Below are 16,921 nucleotides of genomic sequence, written 5' to 3' on the forward strand. Positions count from 1 at the left end.
TGTTTGCGTTTGCGACGTTGGTGGTCGGGTGGCGCTGCTGCTGTTGGCTGCTGTTTGGAAGATTGGAACGGCCACGGCATATTGTTTGCGACCTTGGTGGTCGGGGGATTCATTTGCGTGTTCATTTTGTTTGCTGACTTGCATGGGTGGGTAGTCTTGGCCTGAATGTACTAGAAAATCTGGGAAGGCCATGTGGAAAATTGGAATGAATGGGCCTGTGTTGTTGTCTGGTTTTCGTGTGAAATAAAACTGATCTGCCGTGTGAGTGTTCCTGGTCAGATGTGATTGACTACTAGCTAGATTCTGTGAACTAATAAAGATATGCGGTTCCCGTGTACTACTTTGCTGTTCACATTTTTCTCTGTTCCTTCGGCGCATAATAGCATTTGCTGTTCAAGCTCGGTTTCACATCGAGAATTGAACTTTCCAACATGTACTAGCAGGATCGCTCTGCTATAAATCGTGAAACATCATTATGATAGTTTTTTTCAGCATAAATGGTTCAACTTAGATTATATTGGTTGCTGATCCGTGTTATGCCTGTCTCCATGTATTTATCCTGGCAATCCCAGTCTTGGAAAGGAATACAAAGTTCCGTTATTATTTAGCATATCAAACTCTGATCTGTCCATAAAATGCATTAGAAAATTTTGAACTGAATGTTTGTTTGTTTGTTTACGATGCATTATAGCTTGGTTGTATTATTTCGCCTTTTCTACGGATTACTTGTCTTGCCTGCGTTATGAATCTTGACATTAATGTGCTAATCTTCCTGAGCTTGTTTGTTTTTGTATGCTCATTAGGCGTGTTGTTATTGTTGTGCGGGTTCGAGGCTGTGATTCACTTTCTTTGGAAAATCAATGGCGGCCCGTGCCCGGCAGCCCCGCACGTCGGCGGTCCGGTGCTGGTAGGTCCGGCCGTGCGGCTCCGGCGACGACGGCCTCCCTCGTCGGCGAGCTGCGCGGCGTGAGATACCTCCTGCTGCTCCCGGCCGAAGGTGGGCTGGTCCGGTGAGACCCGGCTCCTCCAGTGCGCCAGCGCTGCACGGAAAGGGAGGCCGACCTCCCTTCTCCACACACGGACCACCTCCTGCCACGAACTCCGAACTCCTGCTGTTGCATGCCGGTGAGCACCACCTCCCTTCTCCACCTCATCTATGTTCATGCTTTGGATTGCTGCGTTATTTTCCTTGCATGTATGTGGTTGTGGGCGAAACCATAGCTAGCTGTGTGCGACTTCCTCCACTCGGGCTACAAGAACGACAGACCGCCGTCTTCCGGCTGGGGTGTCGCCGTAAGGTTTCCTCCCGCGGCCCGCCCGACTTCCACCGATGAATCTGTCATGTTTTATTTGGTGCTGCCTAATGTGCTGCAAACCAATCGATGGTTCGAGTTAGTTTGGCATTGCAAGTGCTATGTAGTAGTAGTGCTAATGTGGTGCCAAGTTCATTGTTTTTTTTGAATTTTTCAACGAAGTTACGAGGCTGTGCCATCTGGTCCACAGATGATTAATTCGAACCTTGGATTGCAACGTCTTTAGCCCTGCAAATTGTTTAATTAAGCTTTGGCTTTCTGCTTTGGGCTCGGTGCGAGGTTAGATTTTATCTTTGGATGGGTGGGGTCTCGGATGTGAGTACCGGCATGTTGGGGCTCTGGTATTTAACATTAGATGAAAGGTTCTTCTTCATTTAATATTTCTACTGCCGGTTTCCTCACTTGGTGTTCAAAGTCTTCTCCACTTCTGTGTTGATTTTTAGACTACGTATGAGTATAATATATTCATATTGTACTAGGCCTAAATGTTTATATCATTGTCAGGAACTTCCACTTGCTAGAGTGGCTCATCTGCTTGCTAGTTTATTTCGTGATGGCCGATCTGATCAACTTATTTACAGAGAATGTCATTGCTGTAGTCTGATTCTGGTTGGTACATTTGGTAGGTAAGAAGAGGAAAGACACTATCTGCATTGTCCTTGCGCGCGGAGGACACTTATGAGGAGCCTAAAGTTAGGATGGAAAAGGTCGTAGGAAGAACCTGACGTGAAATATGGGAATTGTATCCGCACTCATCCAATTGGTGATACAGTTGAAGGCATTACTGAAAACTATTTGATGCCTTCTTGAAATGTGAGATTCTGCCCATCAAGCTTTATTCCAACTTAATCCTCGTCTATCCTCATGATCATTTGTGCATCTTATTTGCATTGGAAGTCCACTCTGCTCATAGAATTTCTGGAATTACCGCATCTGCATTTTTTTGGTTGACACATCTGTCTGTTTATTTGAAGCTGTATTTAATCGTAACTTGTTTACTAATAACCACTCCTCGTAAAACTGAGCAGCATACTTCTTCATTATGGCCAGGCATTGCTAAATTGTCTTGCAGCCATCTAGTGATTTCTTCATTATACATGGATTGATAAATTCATTGGTCTTGCATGGGCCTTACTCAATATTCCCAGAGATGGACTTCGTTCCTTTCCGACTTATTTCGGTTTCAAAGTAGTTCACTAGTAGTCCTAGAGTGTTTGCACTTATGTCACATGTGCTGATCTTGCAATTGAAAATTATGTGGTGTTCAATGTTATTGTTTGTAGTAGTTTATCTATCTAATAATGAGGAGTGGCAATAATCTGGATACTTGTCTTTTCTAGCCATTTGTTCCTCCTTTGCTGATGCTACGCTTTTCTTTTGTGGTTGCTTTGTGAAAAGCCTTAGCTTAACTCATCATTCTTCGGGGTTCATGTTTGGGTCTGGTGGTGGTACAAGCAGCCCAAGGCGGTGGTGGTGATGGCGAGGATGGATCGGGAAGGAGCCCACTCGGTCTGCGGGGGGACGGGAACGATAACTACCCGCAGGTGCCTCCCGCTGCCTCTTCGACCTATTTCAAGTAATAAAAATGAAAGCAATAATTGTCTCTGCTGTACATGAACTCTAATTGGCAAGCTGTTTGGTTAGCTAATTGTGGATAATTTGCTACTGTTTTTTTATATATTTTGGGTATGCTCTAGCGTCTAAAATAAATCAGTTGACCTTGTTGTCGTTTTAGGGTATGATTACGGCCACGTGTATTACTTCTGGAAGATGTGAACCCTCACGGTGACTGGCCAGCATCTGTGAAGACTCCTTTGTTCATCAAGACTGATGTTTGCTGACAACAATCTGGTCGTGGCTTGGCCAACCAACGCCGGGCTCGGTCCGGGTGCAAGGTTTGGTTCTATGGAGTATGTACCCACAGTTCCAATGATCACCCGATGTCCATGACATGCGACGGATCTAGGAAAGCGAATTCTTTTATTCCTTCATATTGTGAGGTTGTGCGATGCAAGGTCCGCGTGTACTTATGCATGCTAGATCATAGTTATTGTGCATAACGAAGATATGTGACTGGCAAGGACAACGACGAGCCAGGGTAGCTGTGACATGTAGCTGCTGCAGCTTAGTGCATCTGGGGGATAGTGGCCGTCGTCATCTTATCTGCGCCTTGGTCGTCGAACAATCTATATGCGCCTTATCAACTTCGTGTTGGCTGCAGGGAGGCGCGCGGCCTGTGAGAAGGAGGTTGACGAGGGAGGATGTTCTGTGGCTAATCGAGGGTTCTAGCATGTAATTAAAAGGTTCGAATAATGATGGTTTTGGCTTGTGGCTAATGCATGAATCGTGTTAGCTATGTATTTGTTGTCACAACCTTGATACTAGGAAGTTTGCATGGAAAGGTACAAAATGACCTAGTGATGTAGATGCTTTGCTTGTCTTGATCATTTGAAACACTAGTAAGTTAGTGGTTTGTCCGAACTCCTAATGGAACCTGGAGTTTGTACACCTATGTGTCTGAATAAGATTGGTCGCAACTATCCTCTGTTTTTCCCTTGGGGAAGAGAGAAGATCGAGCTTGAGAGTTGCATCACGGCTGGTTCCCTGAAACCGTCCGGCCGTGGTAACTTGATTCGCCACAAACATATAGATATAGGGTCAAGTGATTAACAGTGTCAGGAGCTCGAGGAGTTTCAGAAATTGCTTGTTCAAGAAACTTGAGGAACCCACGGCAGTTGTTTTTGGGCAATCGTGTTTTGCACCATGATGGAGGTTGGCCACGCGAGGTGGATCACCGGACGTATCAGCGCCATGATCGACACAGCTCCCCGTTCTGAGCGACAGACCGTCACCACGCGGGCGCCGCGCCGCCCCTATTGTACAAGGGCACGATTGTCCCTGCCGTCGACCCGTGTTGTTTCATCCCATTGAGGCGCAGCCGGACATAGGCGACGGCGGCCGCCATTCCCTCTCTGACATAGACCAGCTGCTCCTCGAAGTCACCCCTCCGCGCGGGCAGCTCCTCCCCTTCCTGCCCGCCCCCGCCCCCGCGGCCAACGCCGGAAGCTGGGAAAGCTGACGCGTCCAGCCTTGGCCATGCGGTCTCTATCAGCTGCCAGGCTGGCTCCAGCGAACCGGCCGATCGGTGCAACTCAGGCCGTGCTGGTCCATCTCGCCGCGAGATGGACCGGCTGCTTCAGACCTTAATACGTATTGTCTGTCTCGCTCGCTCCCTAATCAAGGAATTCATCGATTTTTTTCCCAAAACAACGCAATCAGCTGCCTCCTACCCCAGACCCATCCAGATCACTACGTACGTATACGTGCGTACTAAGGTTACACGGTACAAGGATACGCCCGCCCCTGCATGCCTAGCTAGCAGCAGCTACGTACGGGAATCCAAAACAAGACACAAAACAAAACTGACCACGCTTCTCCGGCCGGCCCCATCCGATCTGCGCAGCGAACCTCCGCCGATGATCCATCCATGCCGGTGACTACGCCGCCTTAGCGCGCAGCAGGCTCACTTTTCGGCGAACCTGCATGAAACGAACCTGAGCAGACGGCGGTGACACATGGTCGATGATGCACTCGGTCGTGGCGCGCTAGCTAGATGGATGGATATGGCCGGATTCCTCAACCAAATCGAAATGAATAATCCAAGAATTACCGGGCCGCCGCGGCGACGATGAAACCGGGTGAACACCAGAGTGCCCGCTCTCCTCTCCTCTCCTCTCCTCGACGAGTAAAGAGTCAAAGTCTAAGTCGTCACACACACGACGCACGCGTTGGCTCAACCTCCCTTAGTATATATAGAGCTTTTGGAGGCGATTCAAATTTCGAGGAGGGAAAGAAAATGGCGGGAAGAAGGAAAATATTCGGTCCCCACGCACTGGGTTTTTAGTTATTATGGAGGCGAAAAAGGTGAAGACATCTAGGTTCGAAATTTTGGAGATAAATGCTTGGCACATGGAAAAAATCGTAAAGATGAGATGAGATAATTTTCGGTCCTCCCTTTTGGCCCGGCTGAGCTAGAAGCAATCGACCGCCAAGATTCGGATACCTCGCGCATTGCCTGGATCGGTGACGTGGAGGCCTCAATCGTGAGCCTAAAAAACGCTGGGGTGCATGGCTACCGGCAATTGATTCTGTAGCATTAAGTGCTGATTGTTTTTTTCCTAATAACTACATTTCCACACTAATCGCATCTCATGTTCTACGGAACGGCCGGAGCGGCACTAACGGAAGACATTGGCGAAGCCGATCTTTGGGCGCATGGATAGCCACGATTAGTTCTCTCGCATTAATTGCTGATTGATTTCCTTCTAGTAATAATTGCTTTTGCATGCTATAATTAGATCCCGTATTCTACCGAAAGCGGCTGGTGCGACATTAGCGGATGCCCACAGTCTGATGACTCATACCTTAATCGTACAAACTGTATCATGCTCAGCTCTCCTGGCCGTGAAATAACATTTCGAAAGTCATGATGATATTACTGAAGAACGTCTTTATCAGAACATTTTTGCTTCTCACTTTGGATAGTTAGCAATAATCTTTTTATGGACGTCTGGAAATCTGTTTCATGTAGCTTGGCAAGGAAATTTTGAATCATGGATATAGGATCCTTTACACGTAAGACCTATTGCTCATGCTATTTGGGATCCTCATTTTGGTCAACCCGCTGTGGAAGCCTTTACTCGAGGAGGTGCTGCTGGTCGATTAATATCGCCTATTCTGGAGTTTATCGGTGGTGGTATACAATAGGATTACGCATCAATGACGATCTTTATCTTTGGAGCTCTTTTTCATGCACACTACCTACTCTTTTCCTTGCCTCTTTTCTTTGCTAATTATATCAATTACAGTAATTAATTTTGCAATTAGCAATCGGCTCTTGATTGACCTATGTGGCAACCATATGATTCATCGATTAGCGTCCTAGTTGGTTGTTGCTTTAGGTTAGCCAATGCTTCCAGGTGAAAACAAATGTAAACTCGAGCCAAAACTTCATCTACTATGGATGCTCCGGTGCCCTAGTTGGATGTTGCTTCAGGTTAATCATTGCAGCTGAATTCATTCTAGTAGGGATGCTCCAGGCTGCAAGTCGAACGACAAAATGAACTGCACCAATCGTATATGCCGGTATTGTTCTAGTGATCATCACACGATCGGAAATCATGCACAAAACAAATTTTTCTCACAAAATCACACCCACGAAATAATGTCACAAGATCATTCGTGCTTGGCGATGGTTGTTGCCTTTAGTTAACCAATACCACCGTGTATGTGAATACAAATATAAACTGGAGCCAATGCTTCAAATGCTAGCTCCATACCGAGTCGCATATATGCATGGTAGCAATCGCTATACAACAAGAAAGCTATTGGAGCGATTCAAATTTCGAGGAGGGAAAGAACATGGCGGGATGAAGGAAAATATTTGGTCTCCGCGTGTGTGTTTAAGTTCTTGAGGGAAGAAGAATGTGAGCGCCTTCTCCAATCTGTTTCCGCCTGCTAGTTGCGTGTTGACAGAGCTGGTCAAGCTAACCCGTAAATTGGGCATGCCACATTTAATCATAGGGGTGGCCATGTTTAATCCCTGAATTATGTGGCATGTAATCAATCAACATAACTTCCCGGCTGCCTTCCCTTTCTAAAAGGGCGGCAGTTATGATGTTTGGTACAGAAAGTTCAAATGTAGCACGAGCTGCATGGCTCTCTTCTTTTTACAAAATTCGAATTCAACATTTTGAAGTTTTAATTTTTTAAAATGAATCTTGATGTAGGCAATGATGTACTCTACTACTGTGCAAAATCTCAGGATGAAATACATTATATTTGAGGCTACTGAGAACAATGATAAATTCGACAAATTTTGGAGGTTTCAAAATTTGCACTGTTCACTTATTCAGATCTATGGATTTGTGATTTTGCACAGCCCAAAATACTCAGTCTTTCGTATTGTTTTTTCCGAGTGGTAGAGTACAACATTAACTATCTCAACAATTTTCGTTCATTTTTTTTTGAAACTATGAAATGACATTTTTTATTTTTTGAGAAAAACAGGCTACTTGTAGCTCGAGCTACAAAATGCCACACTCATATTTGGCATTCCTTCTTAGGTAGGCCTATTTTTCAGGTAAGTATACGAGGGAAAGGGACGTAGTACCATATTTCCTATTTCTGCTTGTTTCTCGATTTAGTATACATGGATAAACCTGTTTTTAGCGAGGACCCTTATAATTTCTCTTTTGTTTTTACAGCATAGTTAATCCAGAACCACCATTGTTTATTTATTTTTAGTTTAATAACAGCAGGTGCTAATCGTTTTGGATACCTATTTAAATCTTTCCCTTCTTTTCAGCCACACTCCTCGCTCCTAATTCTCATTCCAAAACTGCTCCTAATTACTCGTTCTTTCCCTCGAATCAATTCTCTCCCATACTCCTCGTTTCTAGCATCCAGATTGGATGTCCGGTCTGAGAGAGAATTCCATCCATCAGAATTCCTATGTGAGCGTCACCACACATCGTGGCTTGCGTGCATGTGTGGTGTGCATTTGCCTACGTGGCATGGGTGTGTGGTGCCGCTCTCATGTGTGCCACACATTGACTTATGTGTGCTGCCCGAGTTGCCCTAGCCTGACCCATCTCACTATTCTCTCTTTTCCCTCTTCCTTATCCTCTAGCCAACACCTTACCTCTCTCACCAACTCAAATACCTCTCAAATCCCTTTGGATTTCTGCATATGTATGTGAATTGTGTTCCCAACCCGTCCCTTAAGGTAATCTCCTCTGATCCCCTTCTTTTCATCCAAGATTTGCATGGATTTGGTTGACTTTCATGTGAAACCCTAGCTTTTGGTTGATTTCCCAACCCTAGTTTTTTAATGTTAGGGTTTGCTATAATAGGAGAAGGGTTAGGGTTTGGATGTATGGCTTGATTTGTTTTGTATTGCCATGGCTAATTACTGAACACCTCTATGTATGTTGACACCTTTGACAAACTTTGGCTTGTCTGCCCTCTTCTCATAAGGGCACTCATTTGCAAAGTGCTTATCTTCATCACAGCTGTAGCACATTCTCTTCTTCTCATTGAAGGAGATTGGGAACTTCTTCTTGTACTTCTTGACAAAGAAAGCAAAATCTGTCCCAATGTCACTAGCTAGTTGAAGTCATCTCTTCTTCTTCTTCTTCTTCTTCTTCTTCTTCTTCGATCTCATAGACTTCTTCTCTTTCTTGGTCTGCTCTTGACTTCAAAGCAAGGTTGTGATAGGGTCCGTTGACACGGTTCATCACCATGAGTCTTTCTCCTGCTTTGGCCATGTTGTCATTGGCAGCCACATAGGAGACAAGATCACTGCGGACAGATCTGCTTGAATCATTGTCATCAAGATCAAGCGGGATGCGCAACGAAAATGTATGGCCTTGCTAGGTTTCCTTTTTCCAGTCGCAATGTGGTTGTTGGGAGATCGGGTTATAGGATAGATAGTCGCGCTATCAAGATTTTATTTTTGGTTGGGTAACTTGATCACATCGTCTTAGGGAGCTCAATCCTTTGCATACCTATATTCTTGTTGCTTCTTGGTGTTCCCTCGTGTGAGGTTCTTGAGCTTGCCGCTATCTTTTCAACAAGCCAAAGTTCATCGAAAATGGAATCCGTATGCATCTTCTATTGCGTTTTTACTTTGAACGTCTTTACCGTTGAGAGGTTTCACTTCTAAAAATGTGCAAAAACATTTTGTGAGGAGTCCTAATACTTCCAATTTTGTTTTGGTTGGGGTTCTATTTGTTGTTATCTTTCCAAAAAATTGGTTTATGATCAATCGAGTTCGGGAACGAGGTGAAAGCTCAAGTTCTTTTGAGCAAACTGCGTTTGAGGGTTTCTCTACGAGACTGGTGGCCAAACCGGCATCGCCGGACCCACCACCGGATTGACCGACCGAACGTAGGGCACCATTTATGTTGTGGGCCGACGACCGCTGGTTGGTCCGACCTAGGTTTCGGCATGGCGGTTGGTTGGCGGTAGAGTCGTCCCGCTTGTTGCTCGCTGGTTGGTTCAGCTTGAGGCTTGGCGCTGCCGACTTCTGCCGGCCTGGCTCGTAGAAAACCCCAAATGGTTAGTTTTATCTCTTGGACTATAAATAGTATTTCTTCCTCATTGAGGAGGTAAGGTCAACCATTCTATTTGCTCTCTCTCTCTCATACTCCATTGTTGAACCTCAAAAGCTTCTTCCTCTACATTCCCTCTCATGAATCTTGCATATTCTTGAGGGTTTTGGAAGAGGAGATCTAGATCTACAATCTCCACCAATCAATTCATCCTCTTAGTGAGGGTAACTCTTGCGATCTAGATCTTGGAGTTATTTGTTGATTTCCTCTTTGTTCTTCCTCTCTAGTTCCTCCTAGAATTTATTGCTTGGGTAGGATTTGTGTTTGAAGGATTTGAACACCCTTTGTATTCTTGCTTTTGCATCCTTGCATAAGTGTTGATCTCTCCATTACGATTTGTTCGAGTGAGAGATCGTAAGCTTGTTACTCTTGGAGGGGTTACCTCCTAGTTGGGTTGGCAGTTGATCTTCATGTGCTACACGCTCACAAAGTCGTTTCATGAAAAATCCACTTATCGTGTGACGTGTATAAAAAAATACGATGCTAAAAATAAGGCTTTTCACAAGTTTTTTTTCTCTTTTTTACATAGACCATAAAAATTATCCTTTTTGCGAACCTTGGCGGGCACACATATATTGTGGAGATGTACATGTACAATTTTTCGGGAGTCAAATTGAATTTCCGATATATCTAGACATTAATCTGAATTTAGATAAATCTAAGACATCTTTGATGGATGGGTAGTTTATATGGTCACAGGTGATCGAATTTAATCAGTAAAGGCGAAGTGATGATTTTACTCCCTCCGTGCCAGTTCATAGGGTTTGCGCATGTTCCTAGGTCGTAAATTTGACAATGATAATACAAGATATATATTACAAAATATATATCATTAGAAAGCTCACGTGTTCTACTTTCTAATGATATATTTTTTGTGTTGTACAATTAATATTATGTTGACCAAATTGAGAACCTAGGGATACGTGTAAGCCCTATGAACTGGGACGAAGGTAATATTTGGACCCAATTAATCCACGGCTGTGTTCTTTCTTGGCAGCCAAGCCCATGTACCTCAAACGAGCTGATCCAGTTTGACCTGCCCGAGCTACCGCATCAAATGTTTTACACTCGACCCCACCATGGACCCGCCGCCCCGAGCACCGGCACCAAGCGAGGTGAAGTACTGCAAGAAGGCGCTCAAGGCATTCGACAAAAAGCTCAAGCAGCCACTCGCCATCCACCGGGAGTATATAGACCTTACGGTATAGTCATCCTCTTATCCTCCTATTTGAGCTAGTCGACTCTGGTAATGCATGGCCAAATTATCACCAACCTTTTCTTTCCTTTGCGAAACTAATAACACCGTCTTTTTTTTTGAAACGGAGGCAAAAGCTTTGCCTCATCAATTAATTAAGAAGAAGGTGCTAAGTTTTTAGGAGAAAACCGAGCGAAAACCTACAACAATAGGGCCAAGCTCACACCAAGAGCACATCCACGAGAGAACACCTAAAGAAAGCAACCTCTAAGCCAACTAGAACCGACAACCCAAGAGCACAACACCGCAAAAGATCCACTAAAAGGACATGACAACCCAAAATGAGACCATCACTTAACAAAAGTGGTTGTAGCTAGAGTCTCTAATTCTGCAATCGATCGAGTTTGAGTTGTGAACGATGTTTGAGGTGTTCTTTTTCCCCTTTTTGTATAAAGGTTAGTGCCAGATGATCTTCGCAGCCTTGTTTCCAAGTGAAGCATGAGAGTGGAAAATAGGTGTGCAACCAGAAATGAATGTGCTGGATATGATTAAGATTTAATATAGACTATTTCCAAAGCTACATCTAAAATGTGGCTTCAACTACGAAGAGTTATGCTGCTTTCTCCAGTACATCATCAACATTAGCATTCACCAAACAAAACTAGAACTTCGAATAATCTGCTTCTCTTGTGGCATTGTCTCTTCCTTGGAATGAAGTAATGAACCTACCCATGGACTTTGTATTTTTCTCATGCGGTTACCTGAGATGGACTTAAGCTGGAACAATGAAGTAGCTCGGTATTTTTTCGGAGGAAAATAGTTCACCAATTTTGTTCATCTAGGCCACCAGACAAAGCAAGACTGGATTTGTGTTTCTTTAATTGGTTATTGATCTGTCACCGTGAATGCCGAGAGGGTTTCCTGATCCCATTGAATTCTAACTTCATGGTACCGCACTAGCTCATCAACATATTTCTTTCAATGCAAGCAAAAGCAACAATTAAGATATAAGTATTGACAAGAAACAGAAGATTGTGGACTAATTATTTTATTGGTCGTATATATTAAGAATAATTTGAAATTTCTGTTATAAGAATTAAGAAATATTTCATCTGAAGCAAATCATGCAACTATTGGTTCAATGAATTATTTCAGGACGTAAGAAAAACGCTCCAGTCGACTCAGAATTTTGAAGTGGCTCTAAATCCTGATAATAGGAAAAGGAACCGCTATACTGATGCCATTCCATGTGAGCAGTATTAATTTGTGAAGGCTGTCATGCATATTCTGCAAGAGCACCATGTTTCCATGTGGAATAAATTATTGGATGTAACTTGACTTTTCTTTTCTTTAGTTGATGAAACCAGGATAAGACTACAGTCCTCAACAGGCATTCAGAAAAGCAATGACTACATCAATGCAAGCCTTATAAAGGTAAAAACAGTATATTTCCTGGTAATTATTTTTCTTTGCCCTTTTCTTTCTTTCTAATCATAATTAGCATTGTTGCATTTAAAATCTGCAGCATTATGACATAGATCAAACTAAGTTCATTTCTACTCAAGGACCACCAGTCAATACATTAGAAGATTTCTGCGGATGGTCGTTGAGAACAGCTCTCCGGTAATTGTTATGCTCTGCAAATTTGACTATATTAAGGTACGAACAACGAACACTCGTGACTTGCAGTTTTGTTGTGTTGACCTAATATCAAATTTCTCTTGTCTTCCATAGTTCTAGCACGACCTTACTCTACATGTTTGCATACAGTGATGTGTTATTTTATTATCACTTCATTTTTTCTTTCATAAAGTCACATTCTACTGACAAGTCTATTTTCTGCTTTATATATTTGAAGGATGCTAAATGCTCAGCGATTTTTGCCTCGCTATATGGATGTGGTTGCATGTAGACTTCTCAGCTTGTCATATGTAATTCAGTTGCTTGGAACATGAAAACAAAATGTACACAATGAAAGCATGCCTGCACATATACACTTGTCAGGTTTTCCTAGAGAAATTTTCAAAACTCAACAGGATAGGGAAACACCGTATCTGTATTTTTAGCATGTTACATATGCTTCCCCAGCTCTCCTACATATGGATCATGGAATCCTGGCTTCATCTTAGAAACAAACAAGGGGTGTCTGCCCCTTTGGTATCATTAAGGAGAAACCAAAACATGTAATCTTTCTTTTCCTCCTTCCTTAATAATAGACCCATAATTTCCCTAACTAGAGAGATGAATGGAGGGAGGGAGAGATTTGATTCTTTTTCTATGCAATCATTTACCATTTTGAAGTTTCCACTCCGGGAGATACATATTTCAGGTGTACTTGCAGCTTTGGTACCATGATAAAATTCTGAGATCATTAATCTTGTAAATAGTCACACAGTTCAAAATTTTAACCATGCATTTTCTTTGGTAAAATTCTATCTAATATGATTTACATTTAAATACCGGCAGTGTGATGAGTATCTTCCATTGAGCAAGTGCCAAGGAAAATACGGAAAATTTATTGTTAACATCACGAAGGTCAGACAAGATGGTGAATTAATTTTGCGCAGTGTGAAGGTGCAACATAATGAGGTAAACATGTGTACATATACTATATATTTGTAGCTTTTGTGTCTTGACAAATTTTGAAGATATCTTGCGCAATTGTACAAGTGAGGGACTCTTTTATTCTGTGTTTTACTCTATTTTATTCCATTACTCTTGTTCACTAATGCATAGACTTAAGTTCTTGTACAGTTGTACCCTTTAGAGGCATGTAATGCTTTTGCTTTCGTGAGAAGGAACCTGATGTATTTCACATTTGAGGAAAAGGTCCTCTCATATTGCATTCTGGATTATATCTGATGAATGATATCTTTCATCATTAGTTATATAATCACCGTACTTTTTCTTCCATTTTGTTATGACAATCATGCTTCTGAGCTAGTGAAGATTTCAGTTCAGCTTTTAAGGCATTGATTCATCAGTCTTATCATTTAGTGTCCTGATTGTACTACGATGAATGAATTTCTCCTTTTACCACTACTTGATGTACTCCCTCCAATCCATAATAAGTGTCAGAGTTTTACTTCAAATTTGAACTAAATGAACTAAAACCCCGACACTTATTTTAGATAGGAGGGAGTAGCAATTTTTACTACACGTTAGCTTACACAATTGGTGAATATTTATCATGCTGCTATAAATTCTGCAGATTCTTTATTTTGCAACATATACTTATTTTCTTCCAAGTTTACTTTTCCTCTGGTTTTCTAAACATAACTGCGTAAGAAATAGCTTGCAACTTATCACTCTTTATTTTACAGTCACTTAAAGTGCATCATGTTCTCCACATCCAGCACTCTACATGGCCTGACCATGGCGTGCCAAATGATACCAGTGCTGTACGGAACATTCTAAAAAGATTATATAAGATTCCGAAAGGGTACCGAATAGTTGCACATGGCAGGTTTGATTTGTAATGCCATGATTTCTTTTTCACCCTTGCACACTCTCAGATAATACTGTGTTCCCTTTTCTGGTTTTTGCGGTGCAGGCATTGGGAGAACTGGTGCTTACATCACCATCCATAATACAAGAGAGAGGGTATTACTTGGTGAACAATCTTCTATAGATATTGCAGCAACTGTCAATAAGTTTAGATCCCAGCGTCCTGGGATGGTCCAAACAGAGGTATATATGTTTTTTAATTATTTCTGTTTCTGAGTCAGTCGCAATATTCTCTCAAGTCTCAAATCAAATTGGGGCCCCTGTTTCAAAAAAAATATCAAATTGGGAAATTGTTTACCATTTAATGAGCCGTGTTACTCAATTTATATATCGGTAGCTCATGTACAAGATATATTAATGAAGTAGTGTCCTGCAACACTTGCAAAGCAGATCGTAGCACTCCACCCTAAGACCATCTTGTGATTTGCAGGAGCAATACATGTTCTGCTATCAGGCCATTGCGGATGAGCTGAAAGATCTGACTAAAATTTATAGCACAAGGTCCGAGAGGAGTTTCTTCCAGAGACTCTTGTGAAATACTACTCTTGCTTCCTCGATTTGCTAAGCTTAGCTGACAGCATTGATGCACGTCACGAAGGAAGATTTGGGTTTCAGAAGGAATCTCTTTCGAACATTTATCTGATATAAGGATTTCACAAATTTTGATCGTATTTCGCAGCGATTTGCAAACGGCTGCCACACACCCAGAGTCACCATTGCTATGTCTTCACCTGTCTTACTTTGGTTCCTTAATATCTGTGTTGACGCCACATAGTTGGCATGTCTACTGGTGCACCACCGCCACCAAGTAGCTTGCATTGTATGATGGCAGATGCATGGAACTCAAATTGTGCTGAATGGTCTCGGTTTTTTGTGTGTGTTTCCTTGTTTGTTTCTGTCCACTTCTTGAATGCAGCACAACCAAATCATCTGCCTGCATAAGAAACGCATCATTGTTGTGTGTCGGTTCAGTGTATCCACAAATCCCTGCCGGCCATGTCTCACACTCCTGGCATTACTGAGGAGCCACTAAGGCCCCCTTCTTTTGGACTTATGCTTATGGAGAAGCAAGCTTATGGAAAATCGGTGGTAATAAGTTGTGGTTTGAATAAGCTCGTAGAAACTATGAATCCCCTCTTTTGAGCTTATGGAGTTTTGGGTCATTAGATGTGTGATCTCTATGTTGCTCCTAGGGTTTTTCTTTTTGCGATATAGACAAGTGAAGATATCGCATGCATCCAGAGCAAGAAAATGTTGCACCTTCCGCTCAAGTTTAGAGAATCAGATGTAATAGTAGCAGTTAACAGCGAAGGGAGTGCTTAGCAGCAAGTTCCGTTCAGTTTCATTCAGTGTCGCTCCGGGCGTGGTCATCTTCTGCTGACGAGGGAGTTGGACGCGGCAGTTTCATTCATTGCATCTCCTGGCGAGGTCTTGATCACTTGATGTGCCATGGGGGCAATACAGAGCTTGGATCTGCCATAGACGAGCTGTTGTGCAGGTCGACACGTTTGAGGGCGCTGCCTGCGGGCGAGCAGCGGGAGGACGACCTCCTGTCCACAGCTTGGCGACCATTTGCGCCGGCGGCGGCACTGGACAGGAGGATTTCGGTGGCGGCGGGAGCTAACCCTAGGCGGTGGAGGGTCGCATCACCTGTGGCTGTGCGAGAAAAATTAAGAAAGGGATGGAGGGTCAAGCACTCCTCAGAGTCCAACAGGCGCCGTACGTACCCCGCTGCGCCTCCTTAATTCCCGGCCCGGTCAAACCCAGCGGTGCGGTCGCCTGCCCCCTCGGTGACGTGGCATTCCTCCATCCCCACATTCAGGCCATGCTCGCGACGGTACTCGGTGCGTGCCAGTTTCCCAAGTACGTGTTCCACGCTACCATATCAAGATCAATACGCAATACGTATGTACTCCAGGTACGTGCAAGGTAGATAGTACAAGCATCAATACATACGTGCGTGTGCCAGCTACGGGGTTCCAAACGAAAAAAGAAGAGACTATATTTTTCCGGCCTATCAGTAGCCGCCCATCTGCGTGGCCGCGGCGGCCGCAGAGCCTCCGATCGTGATTCACCTGCGTGGCTACGATCTGATCCATCAATCATCAATGCTCTAGTTGGTTGTTGCTACAGGTTAACCAATCCTGCCAGGTGAAGACAGATGAAATCTGGAGCCAAATCTTCAGCCAGTAACATCACTTGAAGAAATGAAAATTGATATTGTTGCAGCTGAACTCAGTCTACTAGGGATGCTCCTTGCAGCCAAAGTTGCAAGTCACGGCCAAAAAATGAACTGCATCTGTTAATTAATATATGCCAATATTTTTTCTAGTGATCACCACAAAGTCAGAAATCGTACAACAAACTTCTCTCACAAAGTCACACCCGCAAAATAATGTCGCACGCTAAGTTTAGCTCGTGCTTGGCTATGGTTGTTGCCTCTCATTCAACCTGTATGCGTTTGCCTCAATCGTCACGACGACTGTATCATGCTCACCTCTCCGGTCGTTCATACATGCACGCACACTACCTACGAACTCATTTATACTTGGCTTTTTCTTGCCTCTTTTCTATGCTAACAACTATATCAATTATGGTAATTATTTTGGCACTTAGAAATCGATTTGTTGCCAGCACGACAGTAACACTAAAGAGCTCAAATGGATTTTGTTCTATTCAATGTGCCATCACAGACAACATAGATGTAAACCAGTTTCAATCTCCACAGGGGG

General features: G+C 43.3%; 1 protein-coding gene and 1 pseudogene across 1 annotated transcript in view; both read left to right on the forward strand.

The window, feature by feature from the left end:
* LOC139837779 (protein-tyrosine-phosphatase PTP1-like) overlaps positions 1 to 15,079 on the forward strand; it is a 47,027-nt gene extending 31,948 nt beyond the window's left edge. The window contains exons 8-9 of the mRNA XM_071827047.1: positions 14,225 to 14,372; positions 14,620 to 15,079. Of these exons, the coding sequence (XP_071683148.1) occupies positions 14,225 to 14,372; positions 14,620 to 14,724 (253 nt within the window). The 3' untranslated portion in view covers positions 14,725 to 15,079. The remainder of the gene's footprint in view (positions 1 to 14,224; positions 14,373 to 14,619) is intronic.
* LOC139838677 (protein-tyrosine-phosphatase PTP1-like) lies at positions 3,254 to 14,173 on the forward strand (annotated as a pseudogene).
* Positions 15,080 to 16,921: the final 1,842 nt, after the last annotated feature.

The sequence above is a fragment of the Lolium perenne genome, chromosome 3 (assembly GCF_019359855.2).
Source record: "Lolium perenne isolate Kyuss_39 chromosome 3, Kyuss_2.0, whole genome shotgun sequence".
In the NCBI taxonomy this organism is placed as follows: domain Eukaryota; kingdom Viridiplantae; phylum Streptophyta; class Magnoliopsida; order Poales; family Poaceae; genus Lolium; species Lolium perenne.